Raw genomic sequence first — 19,365 nt, 5'->3', positions numbered from 1 at the left:
CAACTCCAGGGATGATGAGCCCACAGCTGCTTCAGGCAACTTGTTCCAGAGTCTCACTAGCCTTAAGGTAAAGAACTTCTTCCTAACATCTAATCTAAATCTACCTCCCTTCAGCTTAAGGCCGCTCCACTTGTCCCATCACTATGTGCCCTTGCAGTACGCTGGTACATTGATTAAACTCATATTAAACTCATATCACAACCCTCAATAACAGAACTGTCTATACAAGGACCAATGCTCCAGCTGGGGATATTTCAGGTATAGTTAAATGCTACCTGTGTGGATCATTAGGTTATAAAGCTGCACTGGTGACAGAGTCACTGTACTGTGACATGTGGCAAAACCAGATAATAGAAGCCCACACTTGTTTTATTAACAGCTTCCACTCAGGAACTTGTAGAAATCTAAATATTTCCATAACACTACAAGCTTTCAAGAGATATGATCAGTGTACAAAACTTTTATCTTCCCTGCCCAAAAAACCAAAACAATAAAAACTAAAACAAACTAAAAACCACCCATCAAACCCAAACAATATCTTATCTGAAGTTGTTCTGCACAACTTAACTACTACCACCAAAATTTTTACCCAGTCTGGATATAAGTAGATGGCTACTAATCCCATGGAATTAGCCTTATAAAAGTGGAGAGATGCATTTGCTGCTCCTAACTTCATTTTGCAATTTACAAAGACAATATGTAAGCACTGACCATCAACTGTCAGCCTTGATCTGATGCTGATACCAGATAACTTCACTATTTCTGAAGCTCTGGAAGAAATCACTAACCCAGCAGCACTCCCTTGTCAAAAGCATCACTGTAACTGACAGAGTAATCCACAAAAGACAGAAAACAGAAATTTGAATCATTATTTTACTCTATGCCAATACTTGCAAATGATAAAAGCACTCTGCCCAGCCTTTGACAATCTACTTTATTCCAGTAATGCCAGCTCAGATAAAACTCAACAGAGGAATCTGAAACATATACAGCATCCACTGGAGAATCCTTCATTTTTTTTATTTTTTTTTCCTTTTTGTGTTGTAAAGTGTTCTCTGATAAAATATTGACACTGCAATATGTGAGCTAGCTGTGATAAACATGCAGGGCAGTGTATGCTGCTGCCAGCCCTACATTGCTGGGAACAAGGCTTTCACACACCAAAAGAACACTTGTGCCTCAACACTGACCCTCTGCTTCTGCTCTGGATCACAGAGACTCCCAAGATAATGCCAAAGAGATCCAGGCTCCATAGAAATTTTTCTGCTTTAGAACAATCTGACCCCAAACTCTGTTCTTTGTTATGTTAATGAGGATTGAGGATGTTCAATGACTGTGATAATGTGGCAAAACTCACCTAAGGACTATAGATAATTCCAATGCAACACAGGACAAATAATCCAAGCGTCATATTGATAAGCAACAAGAATATGTCAGCACTATTTAAAGGAAAGATCTGGAAAATTCATCTTTTGTCCATCCAAGTATCTCTTTTAACAATTCTTAAAAACTTGTCACTACAATTGATAATTTTCACCAATTGTATCACTCTGACTACAAGTGTTAGAGCAGAAAAATCTACCCAAACACTGATCCCCTCCCTGTTTATGTGATCTGAATGCTTCCCCTGTTCTGGAAATTTATTAAAGATCTATTTTTTGGAAAGTTGAGAAGAACACAATCCAAGATGAAGTGGAGGTTTACATGAAGTCATGACCTACTTCACAGAACAGCTTCTTTTAAGTGCTCTGGCTGGATGGCCAATCTGGGCCAAAAAAAAGCACCCCTGAAGTTCAGTGGTGATTTCCATGTAATCTGTGATTTATATTTTTTATTATCAGAACTCTACTGCTCTTTAGCTTCTGATGACAAGTCACAAGTATTAGGTCAAGAAGAAAAATTTTAAAAAGTCTAAGAAGCCATGTCTCTGCATCACTCTCCTTCAACAAAACAGCAGCAGTGGCAACACTGGGTCTGCACTGAGCAGAGGTGGTCAGGCCTTGCTTTAACACCTCCTCACTAAAGATCATACTGGTAACAACTTGCCTATTTTCCAAGAGCCTTTTCCAGCTGTGAGGAAGAAAAATAAATAAGCAGCTGCCTATGATAGCTCCTTCAATGTATGTAGAGTGAGATACATGAGTCGTTGTGTTCATTCCCAAGGGAAAAAATATCACCTTGAGGAATGCACTGTGCCCAGGGATTTTTTTAAGCCCATGTGGCACAATTTGAAATTGTATAGTACAGCTTGGGTAATGGCTAGAGTGCTTCAGAGGCTTGGCATCTCCCTGGAATGCAATGGAGACAGCTCTTCCAGGGGTTTTGTAATTATTAAGAAACATTTTTAACCACTTTTTACCCATAAATTCTGGACAGGAGCCCTTTGCAGCTGTGGCAGTGAGCAATATCACTGATCACAGCATCATGAATTTTGTGGAAACAGTTAAAACTTGCCACTCGTGCCTCAAGGAAAAGAAAAGGGCAGCAAGAGACCACATTTAGCTCAAGGCAGTCCGACTCTGGCAGAAGGGAGCAGATAAGAACTGCAAGCACAAAATTGAGTTTCAGTATGGACTGTCAGCTTCCAAGCCTCCCACCAGTCAGAACAGCTAGTTCCCCACTAGCAAGAACTTTTTGTAACTTGATCCTCTACTTCTTTCCCTTCCCCAAGCCAAGCCTTAAAGGATTATGGATCCAGTTCTGTGCTGTATGAAATTATTTTGTGGATACTTTGTGGACTGCGGTATGATACAGAAAATTAGGTTCATATTATTAAAACTTCTGACACGATTTCTCCTATGGAGTCATAACAGTCAAAGTATTTTCCTTTTGTGCATGTCTAAACATTCTATTAGGATGATAATGTCCATCTTTTGATATTTCTTTCAAACCCTTGCTTAATTTGAATGAAACCAAATAGAAACTACCTATTATTGCTGAATTCAAGTGATTCCTGAAAATAAAAAATCTGGGATGCAGCAAGGTGAGGGGAGAGATTTACCTTTCCAAAGGTAACGCGTTGCAAGTGCTAAAAAGAGCATCATCTTCACATCAAATCAAGCAAGGTACAGGATCCAAGAAACAACGTGCCAAGAGGCAATTTCTCAGCAAGATGTTAGCATCAGAACACAAAGTGATGTGTCTGGAAGCAGAACTGCTGAGCTGCAAACAACCTGGGTGTGAGTCAGAGAATATTAGGACAGTGCCTGTCCACCAGGAATACAGACTTGATTGCATGTGACTCGTGTCAACTCTGGAGACATCAAGAGCAGAACATAAAAGCAAGGCAGCAGAGATATTTCTAAATGAGCCATTCAGCCTCTAAGGCAACGAATCTGGCAACAACTCAAGTTTCAGGAGAAAAAAAGTCAGCATTCCAGGTTTGTATTCCATGGTTATATCTTTCATTCATTTTTCTCAGGCAAAAGGTCACTGAAACATCATGTTTTAAATCATTAAAAAACACAATCAATCTCCTTTCAAACTAGCCCATAACTTTGAAACTAGAATCCAATTGCCTGTTCAGGCTCATTAGTGTCTTTGGATCCTAATGACCCACTCAGTTGCAGTAAATGAAAAACTAATCCTTGTTTTATGCCATTGGCCCAAAAGGATTAGCCAACTCTTGCTACCCCTGCAATCAGCCTTGCACTGGGGGGATTACAACCATCTAATACTGTAAGTCTACACATTCCAATCTGTTACAATATGTAGCACTTAAAGCTTATTTCCTTGAAATACTTAAACGTATTAATGCTGTAGTGTAAGATTGTTTTCTTAGGATGCAGTGATTCACCTGCCCCTGCCCCCAAAGCCTTCATTTACCCACATACATGCAGAGATTGTTCCTCTCAACACAAAGTTTTAATTAAGTTCATGGGCTTGAAGTGAAAAATTAAAACTTTATTTTCTTTGCATAAAGCCCAGGCTGTGGATGAAATGATGCACAGAATTTCTAAGGGGTTCAGTGCAGTAATTTAAGAGGTAGCTAGAAATAAAGCCACTACTTACATACAATGTTCTCTGATCTACTCTGTAGGTTGTAACTCCAGGTTTGTACCACCTGTACCACTGCAATTTTTCCAGCTCAGAATTCTGGTTGCTCTTGTTATATTACATACAAAATCAGTAAGCAATTAGATGAGCTACAATGTCATGACATAAATTTTTGTTTTCCTCAAAGTATTCACACGTTGCCATTCACAATTTAATGTGGTAAAGAGACAGTTTTAACATTCTCAGTTGCCCTGTTCATATAGTTTTTCTGATATAAAATATAAAAAACTCTTGTGGTTGTATCACCTTAAATATTGTACATAACAGCACAACAAAATTTGTCCTGCAGAATGTTATGCTGGACATATGCACTTTAGATCAATACTCTTAGACTGAAGTTACAGAAAATTCATAAATTTGAAACATGAAACTTGATTTTTGAGTGGGAACAGTTTGCTGAATATCTGATTTCCTATTAAAAGAGGTGTCTGAAGGCATAAAACAACAGTACATGGAAATAAACCTTATATTCCACAACCCCTGGAAGTCATTACGTTAGTCTTTACCTCATAGTTTCTAAATTAATTTTTTTTGTGTCAAATTTATACAGTAGGTGCTTATTTGTCAGCCAAATACCCCAAACAGTTTATAAACATGCTTTGCATTTATGTATCAGTAAAATTATCAGAAAAATAGTAGATGGTGCTGCAGTCATGATGTAATGTTACTTTAGAAATTAAAACAATTTTTTTACTAGAAGACTACTTTGCAGAACAAGGCAGATATGCAGAAATGCTTTCTATGTTATTTCTGATCATAAAAATGACATTACTTTACAGCTGTTATTTCTGTGGGAGAAAGAAAACCAAGGCATCAGTGTCTTCCTCACCACAGCAGCAGATAAGAGTGTAAATTTCATTAGTCAACTTCTTCAAAGTTTTTTACTCAACAAATTAAAAAATTTATTTATTCAGGTATCATTGTATTTCCTACAAGGTTGGTGATGCAAAATATTTATGATTACTATTTATTTAACCTAATGGAGCTACAGCATATTAGCTTTTACAAGCAATATTTCAAGTGAAGTGGTTTTCTGTCAAAAACTTCATTAAAAGCCTAAGTGGAACAGTAAAGATAACAGGGCTCTAAATAAACATTAACCTCCTGCTTAGGATACTCTTATAAGATTCAAAGTCAAATCCCTGCCTTGTTTATTGAAGAGGGGTTTTTGTTGTCAGTACCTTAGGGCTTGGTTGTGAGCCTGAACTCTGTTTTACTCGGTGCCATCCAAGGAGAGAACAAAAATGCAGCCCCACCTCCAAGGACCTGCAGCACAAGTGCACAGTGTCACCATATTGTCACTTTGCTGACAGCTGCACAGCTTTTCAGGGATTACAGCTCCCAGCTGCCCTTGCTTCTGGAGGTTCCTGGGCTCCAGTTCAGTTGCAGCCACGTGTGGGATACCTGCAGTACCTGGGTTTTGTTATCAAGCAGCCCTTGCTGTGCTGACAAGAGACTCTCTCCGCTCAGCTTTCAGGCTAGAAATGGGTGCTAGTGAGTGTGCAGGGCAAACCAAAATGACATTGGGCAGTGAGAGATGTACCAGTGCCAGCAATCCATCAACACGACTGCTACTGATTTTATAGGCATAACCAGGGACCATTTCGAGGTGGAATTTGACAGGTACCAACTAAAAAAATCACACTGTGTGTTCATAAGCAATTCATGGTCCTAGAACTCAGAGAAGTATCCCAAATGTTGAGAGGTTGCCTCTTCTGAAGCAGCTTTCTCTACTTTGTTATTAATCAGCCTATCCAATTTGTGTCAGTAAACATCCAGCAAGACTGAGGACTGTGGTTTCTCCACAACCTGCAGCCCTGACTTGTACAGTCTAACATCTTAGGCATGGATAACAGAATTCATCAGGAAATATCTTCAGTTATGGAATAACTGAGCAAACAAAATTCAACTTTTGGCTTTCTAAATGATCTCAGAATATCTGCCAGCAGTGTACCATAAACACTGCCCCAAATAAAAGGTAGAGACTCAAACCAGCCTCTACCTTAGGTTTTTCAGATTGACAGGTATGCAGTAGATTAGAAAAGCTGTGTCTCACTTCTTAGTAGCTCGTCCTTAGCAGGATTTCACTAAAACGTCTTGATTCACTTCCAGTTAAAAAAAATTCCAATTTTCACAAATCTCTAGGCATTAAAATAGTCCTGAGGCATTTAGGAGTTTGGCAGAAAAGAAACAGTGGCATAGATTATCAAGCTTTTGGCAATTAAGGGTTTTGCAGGGAGCAGAGGGGAAGGGACTCTACTCCCCTTGGGACTTTGTTGACATTTTTTTGGCAGACTGTGCAGACTCTACAGGTAGGATATTTATTGACCACTCTCAGTCTGTGTGCCCTTCTGACTCGTTTGTGCATTTGCAATCTCTTCTCTGAAGTCTGCTGAATGATGTGGAACTCTTTATTTTGCTTGCCTGCTGTCAGGCAGGGAGTTTTCTCATAGTAAGTGATCAGGAAACCCAATTCCCTTTTAAATTTATGAAGAGTTTCAAAAATGAGTAACCTACGTTTCATATGTAACAAAAAAAGTCTTCAAAATGACCTTGTATTTCCTTCAAAGGCCATAAATATTAAAGTTGTGGTTCTAGAGAGGATGGTTCTGAGGGATTCCCAGGACACAGTGCTCTGGTGGCTCAGAACAGTCAGCACTCCTTGCTGAGTAACCCTGATATTGTCCTAACAGTCATTCTTTCCATAAGGAAAGGCCTTTTCTGGAGAACTGAGGGATATACTTGTACTGACCACAGCTGGACTTTGGGAACTATCTCTGTCTTTTTTGAAAGACATTAGATAAAGAGGAAGAAACCTGATTTGGGGATTTTGAGAAGAAATAAGGAAAGAAAGAAGGAAAGAAAAATGTTAGGTACTACAACTGCAACATTGTTCCATTTCATATACTAAGAAATCTTACAAAACTTTACATAAAATTAACAAAAATGTTTATTTTAAATATTTTATTAATCAGCTGTTTTACACAGAATACTCGAGAACATTGTCTTTAATTCAAATTCAGCTTTAACTGCTTCAACAGTCATTCCCACTAACACAACCAATTTAGTTTATACCAGAAACTGAAAGTTATCATCTATATGTTAAAATGCTCTCACAGACATTGAATTAACACTAAAATGCTATTTCTGTTTGTGAGTGCCAATTTAAGAAGAGCATACAATAACATTTTATGAACAAACATGTTTCAAAGATAAATAAGAACATCTCAAAACACAAGGTTGATGAACACACATTGCAGCAACTGCAATAATGTATTGCACAAGAAATGGAAGGAGAAGAAATGCTTTGTACTTTAACTCAAGAAACTGGAAACATTTGTCAAGGCTAAGTAGGAAAAGAATTTAAAAGGAAGTCAAAGGTATTCAAAAGAGTGTAAATGGCTTTGTATTTTGTGTGTTAGAATGAAAACCTTTCATAGAAGGAGACTCTGGTGATCTCTGATCCTGTCCAAATGCAAATGAAAAACTAGCATCATCTTTTCCATCTCCAAATGAAGGAGAAGTTGATTCCGAGAGGAAAGGGAAGGCAAATGCATCCTCATTATCTTGTTTCCCAAAGAAGCTTCCTATATGGCATACATATAATATTTGTTATTAGATTAAATCTGAGAGAATACTGCATTCAGCATATGCTTCTTTATTAACATATTGTGCCAAATATCCCCCTGAGCACCACTCTACAGTTGTGTGTTTATTGCTGCACCAGAGATTTCCGGAGGGGTGTTGTTAGAATTGACATTGAAGAAAGTGTGGAGCACTTGAATGGTTTAAAACAACAAAACACTTCTGCATGATACATTCTGCATGAGGCATTTGTAAACAGAATCTGCAAAAGTGTTCATTTAGAGAAAAATGTGATCAATCATTGAAATACTTGGACTTTTTCTTCTCCTTTGCAAGTCCTCTCATTTTGATTCAAACACACCCAACACTATCCCTGTTTCTTTCTTTCTCATACCTCTTCCATGATACATCACACATTTGAAGCCCAACATGCAAGGGAAGATTTAAAGATTTAACTAAAGATTTAGTTAAAACATAAATGAGCACAATAAACCACTGAGCTACATTATCACAACTGAACATCCTTTCAGACAACCAAAGGAGCTCTGCTAAGCTGGATCATGAGCCTGTCAGTCATAGGAACACAAGCAGAAGAAAGCTCATATACACAAGTACATCTGAGTTTCAGACTTACCAGTATCTTTGTGTGGGGACATAGAGCCCAGGTTTCCTATAGAAAAATTTTCCTCTGTCTGAAATGTAAAATAATTTTTAATTTAAGAAATGAGGAAGGCAAAAAGTAACTTTAATGCTGATATGTAATATGTTCATTTGCTTTTAGTAAGAAAAACACTGTCTCAGTGAATGTTAACAGCCTTTACAAAATCTGGATTTAAAGGCATGTATCAGTCCCTGAAGTTGCAAGGTAGGTTCTTTGATCAGACGGGTTTTATGACATTTGCATGCAGCTGCAAACCCCTTCCTTCATTTTTCTGGGAAAAAAACATACTGAAAACAGTCCAAAAGCTGACCTGACTTACTGCTGTTTTTTTAAACCAAAAAGATTCAAAATTATTCAAATCTGTTGCATTTTATAAAATCTCCAAGCAACAACACAAATACTTCCTACTGAGTAGAGCCTCATATTGCCAGAAGGAGTAGCAGGATAACCACTTGTCACTCTTAAAATGAGTTCTTAGACTAGATTTAAAATAGATACTGAAGTCCTTCAAAACTCCCATCTAACTTTAAAGAATCCCAGATCTGCTACAGCCTGGTAAATTCTTGGTTTCTGCTGCTGAGCAGGCACAAAATAATGTGGATTCTGACAACACTAATTGACCTAAAACCCACCTCATTCCTAAACAATTCATAAATCACAAACCAGTGTGTTCTCTCCTAGACACAGTTCATGCTATGAGATACCAACCACACGAATCTTGCCAAATCCAGAATAAAATGGTGTTTTCCCTCATCCCTGCTTCAGCCAGTAACCACAAGACTGGCACACCCCCTGCAACAGGAGCAACCTGGGGTCAAATCCCTTATTTGATACACACATCTATCCTGGATCCCCAATTATCTACCTAATACTCCAGGAGAGGAAAAATTACTCTAGAGCACTGGAGTTAGGGAACCTGCAAAGAAAATGGAAGACCTGGATTTCATTCCCTGTTCCATTTAGTTGCATACCTAGTTCCTCCATCTGAGTATAGCTAATCCACATTTGCTGTTCAGTAACCCAAACAGACTGTCTTTTCTTCCCTTCTCATTGTTCTTCACTTCATCAAGACAAAACCACACAGAAGAAGTGTGTGAGTTGTGAAGTCTGCTAGAGAACTTGAATTTTGCACTATAACACCGAACCAGAAGCCTTTTGGTGAATTGAGTCACTGTATATTTGCACATGACCCATATGAGAGAGATTCATACTTGGTAATAAATCATCATAGGGGGATTGCCAGGAAAGGAATTAAATATTTTCAAAGAACATCAAGCTTAAAAGAATCAAGATATTAAAAAAATGTTTGCTCAAAGATAACCAGATTGAAAAATCTCACTCAGTGTCAATGCTGTTTGGTTCACATATTTTGCTTTGTGGAAATTTAATGTTCACAATTAATCATTTTTACCTCATCAGATGAATTTTGTCCTCCAAACAGAGAAGAATCAAATAAATTAAAGCCAGGTGACTTCTGGAAGAAGTTCATGGCAGGAAAAAAAGCAGGAGATTGTGATGCTCCTTCTCCACAACCTAAATTTTTCATGCTGTAAATACAGAAAAGTAGAAACTATATTAATTGTGTTTTAAGTAGATATCTTTTTTTCCTTCTATTTTTTCCTTTTCCTCTTTTTTCACTTTTTTACATCCCCATGGCTTCCATCAGTAATTGCCTTTTGCATCACAGAAAACACAATTCTTTAAAGTAAACAGAGGTGGTGTTCTTACCAACTCCCTGCCCTCTTAACAAAAAAACCCAAAAAGCCTGTTTAAAAATAGAAATCAGAGTAACAAATATTACTGCAGGAAAAGACAATGTGTCTCATATATTTCTAAGAAAAGTACTGATCTTTCAAAACAGCATCAACTAGAAATGATATTGTGAGAAGGAAACTTAATAAATATCGAGTATAACTCAGGAAAACAATCAGAATATTTTCAGAAGAGCTTTCTAGAAAATTCTTTCTGTAGTATCTTTCAAAAAGGGCAGAAATGCTTATACAATAAACATGAGTACAACTTTTTGCTCAGAATCAAAACAGAAGTTGAAATCATACAAGTCAAATGGAGGTGTTTTTGAGAAGCGTGGGTGTTTCCCCTTTAAGTCAGGTGTTTTAGGTAGTCTTAAGAAAGGTTCTACACTTTCTTCTGCTATGTCAGGATTATCTTCACTTGGCTTAAAATCTGTGTGCACATCCTGTTAAAAAAAAACAAACAACGATGTTCATAACATACAAAATTTCCCAAAATATCATTAGTCCTTTTAACTATAAATATTTCTCAGTGGAGCCAGCACTGAGCCTGTTTATTTATAGTTCTGTGCAAGAAATGAGTTTTAAATGCAGACTCTTGTCAAAATGTTTCATCAGCTCACATTAATGAAAATGTTATGCACCAATTGATACTTTACCAATTTCTGAGACCTGCTTCTTGACAAGTGAATCAAGTATGTCAAAATACTTTGACTATTCTAAAACTTCTTACTAATGACATAAGAAACGCTTTTCTTACTTGAGGTACATACAAGCTGCCCATGGGCTCATCTGCTTCTTCATCAACATGTTTGGTCTCTTGGCTTGCTGCACAAAAAAGACAACCCTGCCTGTATTATAACAGCATTTTAAACAGACACATAAAAACGACATTGTGGGAAAGAATCCTTGAGAAAAGTTCAGTAGCCTGGCATTGCTATTGGTAAGGAAGTGTTCTGACTGATTTTCTTAACAACCCACTTTGTGGCTCTATCCGTAACAATTACCTCTTGTTCTGCCACTTACTGTTTTCAAAGCTTTACTCAGGCTGCTGCTTGTGGTTTGGTGTGTTCTTCAAACCTGCCCATTGTTCCCTGAGAGTGCTGCTTTTTCTATTCCAGCTATTGCCCTCTGAGAGTGCCAATAGTCAATAGAAACCAGGGGGGAACAATATAAAAGCACATCCATGTGACAGTGATGAAGTGTAGTTTAAAGAACTGGACAAGAGTCAGGATGAGAAATGAGAAGAAACATTATCAGACTTTCTGCTGTCAGAGTTTCTGCTGTAAGCTTCAGATGGTGCCATGCCTCAGGCACTGTGGGTTAAGGTCCTACGTTTCAGTATTCCCTTTGTAAAAAAATCTAGGCTATAATCTTTTACATGCATCTACATTAGCAGTTAGAAATTAGATTTACAATTAGAAATAATTAGAAAAATAAATATTTAAACTGAAGCTCACTTCCTTGTGATTTCAAAAACTACAGGTGTATTTTTAACTACTCTGTTTTTCTTTCTGTAAACATTCTGCATGTTTTTCTCCAGTTAATTTTCATCTTTAATAACCTTTATCTGATTCGTCAAGATACCTAAATTACTGGGTTTATTATATCCCTTTTCTTTGCATTTTCTCATGCCTTCTGGCTAGATGTTAAGACTGGATTTCATTTTACCCAAGTAATTTGAGACTTGAGTGTGAATTTACCAGAGGTGTTGGACAGATCCTTTCATTCACAATGGTCAGTGCAGACTGAATCCCACATCACTGAGAAGTTAGCTCTCTATTTAAATTAGGACTCTGCCTGTCTGCTATACTCAAATTTTGATCTAAACAATCAATGTGGAAAAGAAATGCAAATGGTGGCCCTCTTAATGCCAGAATGAAAATCTGGCCCCTAAAATTTTCTGGTTTATAATTATATGATCCAATCTTATAAAAAAATTATGGTAGTACTTTACCCATTACTGCATTTTCACTCTCAAATTGTTGATTGGAAGTCAACTGCTTTGGAAGATCTGACAGTCTAAAAGACAAAGTTTAATGTTTGTCTAAATGTGAATTACTTCCACAAACCCCAGCCTCAAGAATAAAAGCTATTTTATTAAAGAAAAGTTACCTGAATCTCACTTGGTTTTGTTTGCTTACTATTGATGGAACTTTGGCAGTTTGTTGGTTACTAGTCCCTGCAGTGCCAATAGCCATCTAAAAGACGGAAGAAAATTCAAATTAGGCAGCAAGTGAAATTGTCACTGCAACAGTATCACTCTGATTTTTCCTTAGACTGTGGAAATCCCTTCATTTAACCAGAAATTAAGGATCAAACAATGTAAAAGCTTTTTCTTCGTTTTACCTACATTTTGACAGCATGATACCCAAAATCACTTCTGTAATTTTTTAATAAAGTCTTAGTCACAGCACTGAAAACGACATGTGATTAATTAACTTTTCTGTAACACAAATAATGCTATGCCATTTACAAACTTCATGCAGGTTTGCTGCTGCTGCAGCCTGGTTGCTCGTGTTTGTCAACACAGAAAGGGCTGGGGCCAGGCCTGGCTCTGCCTCTGAAGGCCAACTGAGCATCCACAGCAGTCTCAGTCAGCACAGGTCTCATGTGGGGATGGAAAAACTGCAGAAAACATGAAAATACTCGCACTTCACAGATTTTCACCAGAGCAAAAGCCTTCACTCTTCTATGTAGCATGTATTTGTGCCTTAAGGGCAGGGTGAGGAATCTATGCCTCAGCATCAAATAACACATTATTTTACAGGCCGTGTCTAGTTCTTGTTTATTTTTAATTAACAAAATGTATCAAATTGAATTCTATTCAGGGTAGGGGACAAAAGAGCTGGTTCTGCACAATCTGCCTGCCACTCAACTCCTGTAGTGTACAGCACACCTTTTCTGAAGCATAGAAACCTTCTTTCTTCCAATCTTTTTGTTTTTCCTCAGACTCCATCTTCTTTTCCTTGTTGCCATCACCCTATCTTAAAGTTCTCTTAACCTTGACTTACTGCTTCCTACAATTGTCTAGGTCCCAGACTCCCAGTCTCATCTCTAGATTACCCTGGCAACAGCCCTTCCATCATCCTCATCATGTCCAACTCCCTAAGCCAGTCACAAATCAGAATTGCTTGAAATTTCTTCTGGTCTTTTCCCACTCAGTCCTGTCACTGTCCCTCCTCCTGTCCTGTGTTATGAAGGCTTTGTCTCCTCACACAGGCTCCACTCAAAACCATTTAGTGATTCACTTGCCTTATTCTTCAGTTCCCTTGAAATTCTTAAGAAAATTACAAGTGGTTCTGCTAACTTTTTTTACTTGATTTTTTTTTGTTGTTCATTAAATTTTGATTTTAAACAGATCCAGTGAGATGTCCCTTAGAAAGATGGTTTTGAGATAGAAACTTCTCCAAGCTCCTGCACAGCAAACACAGTTACAAACTCTTCTACCCCTTATGGCTTTATCTCCTCTGATTTCTTAATTTGTCTGGCACTCCATGAGACTATTGATGGTTTTCACAACTTTGCAAGTTGTACCTCCAGCTTTCTTCTGGATTAGATTATTGTATTTGATTAAAAAGTATCGAATCTGAATAAAGCTGCAATTCACTTCACCATTTCAAAAATGTCATAGTAACTATATCCTTATGGGTGAGAGATAGGAAATGGAGCTGTGGGCTCCTGCAGTGCACCAAGGAGTGTTGTCCATGGTTTTATTCCTCTCAGCTCAGAGTTCTGTGTCTGGTTAAACCTCAGAATGGAGTTGTTAACTGTGGGCTGCCCTGTACACTCAGTCCTTTATTAAATCCTTCATTATGGAGCAGATGGTTCATGATTCATGAGTAACAGAAGATTCTGATCCTCCTTCAGAGTTCCAAATATTCACTACATACAGAATCTACAGAGGTAATTTTAAATGCTAAAAACTGTTATACAAAATGAGTTGGTAAGATGGTCCACCTCGATTTTGGTGTTAGAATGCACTTTCTAAGAGCATAGACATTTTCAGAAAGAAAAGGCACCAAAGAAAGACTTTTGCTGTGATTACCAAGCAGTTGCAGTGCTAACAGGTTTTATGTAAGACATAATACCGTGAGGTATATTTGAAGTGTTTTAAATTTAAACAACCACATAAAACAGATTATATAATTTCCTATTTTTACCACTGGGAGAGCAATACACCTGTGATAAATTTTCTGCAAGGCTGGAGGAACAGCTGGTGGCCCCTGGACGTTCCATTGGTTTCTCTTTTTCTTCACTCCCTAAATTTACAAATATTACATAATATTGTCAATAAGATTAATTATCCAAAGCATGGCATTGTTAAACAGAACTTGGGAACAAACCTTTTAAATTTTCCTTTTAACAGAGAGCAAAAAGAAACTTATCACAAAATATGAAAGTATCAAACAAGTAACAGCTGTTTAATATTTACTGTATTAATGTGAACAGCGCTAAAGGTATTTTAGATTTGAAATTAAATTCTTTTCAGATGTTTCTGACACCATGCATCAGGTGTATCTGTCATGCTACCTTACTCACTGCACAGGTACGGGAGAAATCAGACACACAAGATTTCCAGAGCATAAAAAAAGGTCAGCACCCAACTTCCATTGAAAGTCTGGCTTCAACTCTAAGCAGTTGAGCAGTTTACTAGATTTGTTATCATCACTTACCCATTATTTTGCACAAAAATAACCCCAACTGCTCACAGAAGTCAGTAAACATACTACACCTGTTTCTGGTCGTTGCTTTGGAAATCTAAAACTCTGTACAGACTGGACAAATTTCTGAGGAATGCCTGGGACATGCAATGTTTTACATAGCTGACGTCTCTCCTTTGGCAAAGATGGGTGTTGACGCTCTTCAAACACCCTAAACAAATTTAAATTAAAAAAAAATCATTGCAAAAGAAATTATAAAATATAACTGCTTCAAATAAGTGGAATTCTCAAGGGCATTGGATGTTGTCAAGGAAGTTCTCCCACTTTCAGCACCAGTAGTTGATAAAAATGAGGTTTTCTTTAAATAATACCAGAGAGAGAATATCTCTGAAAAAGAAGCCATAAAGGAGTAATAACCCAATCATAAGAACATTGATGGCTAAAATTTTGTCAGTATCAAAGAAAAGTATTAGTACTGTGAAGTTTTACACTTAGATTAAAGTGCCTCATTATTGTAGTTCTGAAATCACATTTTCACATTTAAAAACACTTTCTCTCTCTCTCTCTCTGAGATTGTCTGGAATACTCACACTACATGTACACAAAAGAGAAAACTGCAGCAAGTGTTTTCACTTGTGGGGTAATTATCTGTGTAGGGTAAATAGCCCTTTACAGTGCAGAAAGACAAAGGTTAGCAGAACAATGAAGAGTAAAGAGGCTGTTTGGCACAGGAACATTTACTATTTTTTAGAATAATGAGTTCTATTTTATTTTCTCTCTGGCATTCCTGCTCAGTGCCTCTGTGCTTCTAGCTACAACATCTGGTTTGTAGCTGACTGAACAATGCTGTTCTGAACAAATGAAGAACTGAGTCAGTCTTTTTGTTCGTCTTGAAATTCTCCATAAACAAAAATAAGATAAAATGTAGGATACATTTTATAAGATAGCGTGGAGCAAAATTAGCAACACTAATAAAAAGATACTACTGAGAAGCACTGGCTATATATAAGAACCCAACACATGAAATTCATACACATACATGTGAACTGTGTGAACTGTGCTCACATAAAACCCTGAAAGCACCTCAGCTAGTATCTCTGATGAAAAAGGACTATTTTCTCTTGCAATTGCATTTATACCTGGTGCTGTGCTGGACTGAGACTGAACAAACTGTACAAAACATCTACCACCTAAAAAACTAAAAACCAAAGTAAATCTTTCAGTTACATTAGTTCTAGATAAACCTGTGTCAAGAATGAATACTACAGCAAACAAGATGTGTGTGGCTGGTGTATCTTTAAATTCAGATGCAGGGAGCTCAAAAGCAAGGGGAAATCAAAACAGAGCTAAGCACAGAACTCTGGCTAAAACTGTTTCACTTTATTTCACTTTCATTTTACCCCAATCATCATTCAAAGATCAGTTGACCAAGGCTACTGTGGCTGAGGTCATCAGTTAAGACTGCCATAAATAGGGGGGATCTGTGGCTGGGGGGCTGTTTGGTTGGTTTGGGCTTTTTTCAGAACTTAGAATGTCAAACTCTGTTTTTAGACGTTCCTGGAGTCAGTTTCCTTGCTTCTGTAAAGTCTAGCAGACAACTCTATAGTTCTAAAGATTTACTCTCCATTAAATAAAAAACCTTCTTACAATGCATATCTACACAGAATAATGTTTCAAAGGCAGAGCTACAAACCAAACTCAGAAGTTCTTAAGATATTCATTCTTTAAGTAACAAAACCTTCCAAAAAAGCCTGCAAACTCTATGCATATGCAGTACACCTGCTCCCTTGCCTCCACAAAAGCACTATTGAAATATAAACCATGCACATCTTCTCTGACATTAATTCATACTACTGGAAGAAAAATAAAACTGCATTATGAAGCTCAAAACAACCCAAATTGCAGCAACAAGGATAATCATTTGTCTTCTTTTTCTACTTCATTGTTAGTAGACATCTGAGTAGATAAAAACTCTTTAGCTTGGTCCATACTGCAGGGGTTTTTTAAAGTGCAAAGAGAAAAACAGATATTCTTAAGCCAAAATAAATTGCCATTTCCTTAGTAGTATTTTCTTCTTTGTAGCATAAAGAAACCCAAGGATTAATATTAATTTTCACTACAGGAATCAAGTGTATCTCATTATATATATGAAGAATCCCACCAGCTTCTATGGTATTTACAGCCACTGAAACCACATTCAGTATTCTCATGAGGAGCACTTTTTGGAGTTGGTTCTTCATATATGTTTACATTAGAAATCCAGAAACAACTTCAAAAGTACTTTTCTAAGATTCATATTATCAAATTTTTTCTTTGATCAGTAGAAGTCAATCACTTCTGATGCAAAGATGCAGCAAAATCTGCAATAATCCACCATGGAATCTCTTTTATGTGAAGCTTTAGCAAAAAGCTCTCACTTGGAAAGTAAGAGAATGAATTAATACATGACCAAATTGGAAAAAAAAATAAATAGTTACCGAGTCATGGAATTAAATCTCTCCCAACAGTTTTATAAAAGCAGAGAGAATGAACACTCTACATGCCATAGCACAGTTCAAGATACTAGCCTTTCTATGTATTAAATAGAATGTCTAATTGAGAAATCAAGACCAGGGCTTCTAAAGAGTTGTGTCCTGTTTGGTGATTGATGAGAAGTCTTGCTTTGGAAATTAAACTGTGGTACTTGTCAGTGTAACTGGTGAGCTGTGAATCAGAGACAAGAGCAGGTACAAGCAGAGGAATGTGTTTTACACTTCTAACAACTGGCCAGACCCAAGTTATTCAAACAACAGTGTTCCAGGATTTTTATAAAGGAACAGTTCCCACTGCCATCCTGCTGCCCAGAGCAGAACAAATATCTCAGCACCTCTTAATTGGCTTGCAAGTTGGCCTCTTGTCTTGAAACCTTCTAAAGCTTTTCATGGGTATTAATATTTACATTGTTCTGCCCAATGCTTTCATTGCTATCTTTAGTTCTTTCCCTTGATGCTGCTGGTGTCCTGCTGGTCTGGACCAGCTCATGGAGATTCCTAGTACAATTCCTTTTTATTTCTTCTTCTTTTGAGGCAGAAGATGAAGATATCTTTCTTCACAAAGATCTTTTTGCTCAGTAGTAACTTTGTAGTGGCTGCAGGACAGCTCGGAAGAAGCTCCTGCCTTTGGTACCCCCATTCTGCTGTTGTATTTTTGTACTTTGCTTTGAGTCTGCAAAGGTTTTATTTCCTAGGGCTCATTTTCCCAACACACAGTTTCTGTTTGGTTTTTTTTTACCCGGAGTTTTTGCTTTGTTTTGTTTTACAGCTTCATAATACAACCATTTTTAACACCAATAGCTACTTAAGCAGTCACTTCCACACTTTCTAGTGAAGACTTTTTTTAATACACTAATGTCAGATAAAGATATTAAGAAACCAATTTTATACCATTTTCTACAAGCCTTTATGTTGTGGAACATACACAATTTCAGGTGAAGGTACAAACAGACTCCATAACAGGAAAAGAAATGTACAAAAGGCAGGTCTGGAAGTGCACCCTATGGATTCCTTAGCACGAGGAGCCTCACTGAGGGATTCCTACATCTCCATACCCAGAGCATGGATCTGTGCCTCTTACAGCAGGTCTTTAACTGTAAGCAGGTATTTTGTGTCCTCAGACTGAACAGATAGGGGCTTCTTTGAAAATTCAAAGAGAGTGCTTCCCATCTTTTTTGTACCTTGTCTTAAAACTAAAGGGATTTCTTGCTTCCCCATGTTTCTGTTGTTGCCAATTACAAAAATCTTACATGAGAAGGTAAAATGAGTGCAAAGGCTACCCTACCAAGAAATTATCATCTGAATGATTCATAGGTCTGCAAAAAGATATTAAAGACCAAAAAGGTCCCTGTGAGAAGAATCAGAGGAATTACTAAAATGACACTTTTTTTATAGATATGTTCCACAAAATGTCTATTTAAAGCCCTAAAAGGATTCTTTTTCAAGCACATCATAATATAAAATTACTTTAGACAAAGTCTTTCAGACATATTTTCACTTTAAAATGCATTTTGGTCTAAAAATGTCAGCTCAATAGGAGATGTTTCAGCATTCACGAGGACACCAGATAAGTGCAAGATAGTCCTGGTGGTGATTTTCAGTCATTGTAATTGAGCTCAAATTAAAGTGAGTCCCAGCTGTAAATGATCACTGACTAATTTACTAAGCCATTAATCCTGTCTATGAAACTTTCACTCATGCTTGCTTTTAAGAACTAAATTAAGAGTTAAAGTTCTTAAGTAGTTCAGAGGTGAAGACAAGTGATTTGTGGAACCCTGTCTCCTTTTCCAAATATATATTTAGTAGAGTTAATGTTATTTTATCTCTGACTGCACAGTCACTGTAGTTGCATTCAAAACTACTCACACAGATCTCTCAGCAGTAGCTGAGGAGAAAATGCTTCTACAAATATTTTTATAGCATGTTTCCAGATACATTGAGCTTCCAAGAATCAAAACTGTCACTATCTTAACCCACAGAAATAGAATTTTTTTTTAAATTACATAATTAAATCACATGACCAGGATTAGAGAAGCTAGTCCTTATTTAACAACAATCTGTGTTTTGTAGCAGTCTGTGTAAATTCTGAGGTAGTATTCTGGATAACAGCAAGGGGG

At 37.2% G+C, this 19,365-nt stretch overlaps 1 protein-coding gene across 1 annotated transcript in view; it reads right to left on the bottom strand.

The window, feature by feature from the left end:
* Positions 1-7,097: 7,097 nt before the first annotated feature.
* C6H14orf39 (chromosome 6 C14orf39 homolog) overlaps positions 7,098-19,365 on the bottom strand; it is a 29,428-nt gene continuing 17,160 nt past the window's right edge. Inside the window, exons 10-18 of the mRNA XM_088166611.1 lie at positions 14,789-14,928; positions 14,236-14,315; positions 12,169-12,254; positions 12,011-12,075; positions 10,814-10,881; positions 10,360-10,499; positions 9,714-9,849; positions 8,276-8,333; positions 7,098-7,643 (exon numbers count right to left, since the gene is read on the bottom strand). Coding sequence (XP_088022737.1) covers positions 7,441-7,643; positions 8,276-8,333; positions 9,714-9,849; positions 10,360-10,499; positions 10,814-10,881; positions 12,011-12,075; positions 12,169-12,254; positions 14,236-14,315; positions 14,789-14,928 — 976 coding nt within the window. The 3' untranslated portion in view covers positions 7,098-7,440. The remainder of the gene's footprint in view (positions 7,644-8,275; positions 8,334-9,713; positions 9,850-10,359; positions 10,500-10,813; positions 10,882-12,010; positions 12,076-12,168; positions 12,255-14,235; positions 14,316-14,788; positions 14,929-19,365) is intronic.

The sequence above is a fragment of the Sturnus vulgaris genome, chromosome 6 (genome assembly GCF_052056855.1).
Source record: "Sturnus vulgaris isolate bStuVul1 chromosome 6, bStuVul1.hap1, whole genome shotgun sequence".
NCBI classification, from domain to species: domain Eukaryota; kingdom Metazoa; phylum Chordata; class Aves; order Passeriformes; family Sturnidae; genus Sturnus; species Sturnus vulgaris.
This window is presented reverse-complemented; position numbering and strand designations above follow the sequence as displayed.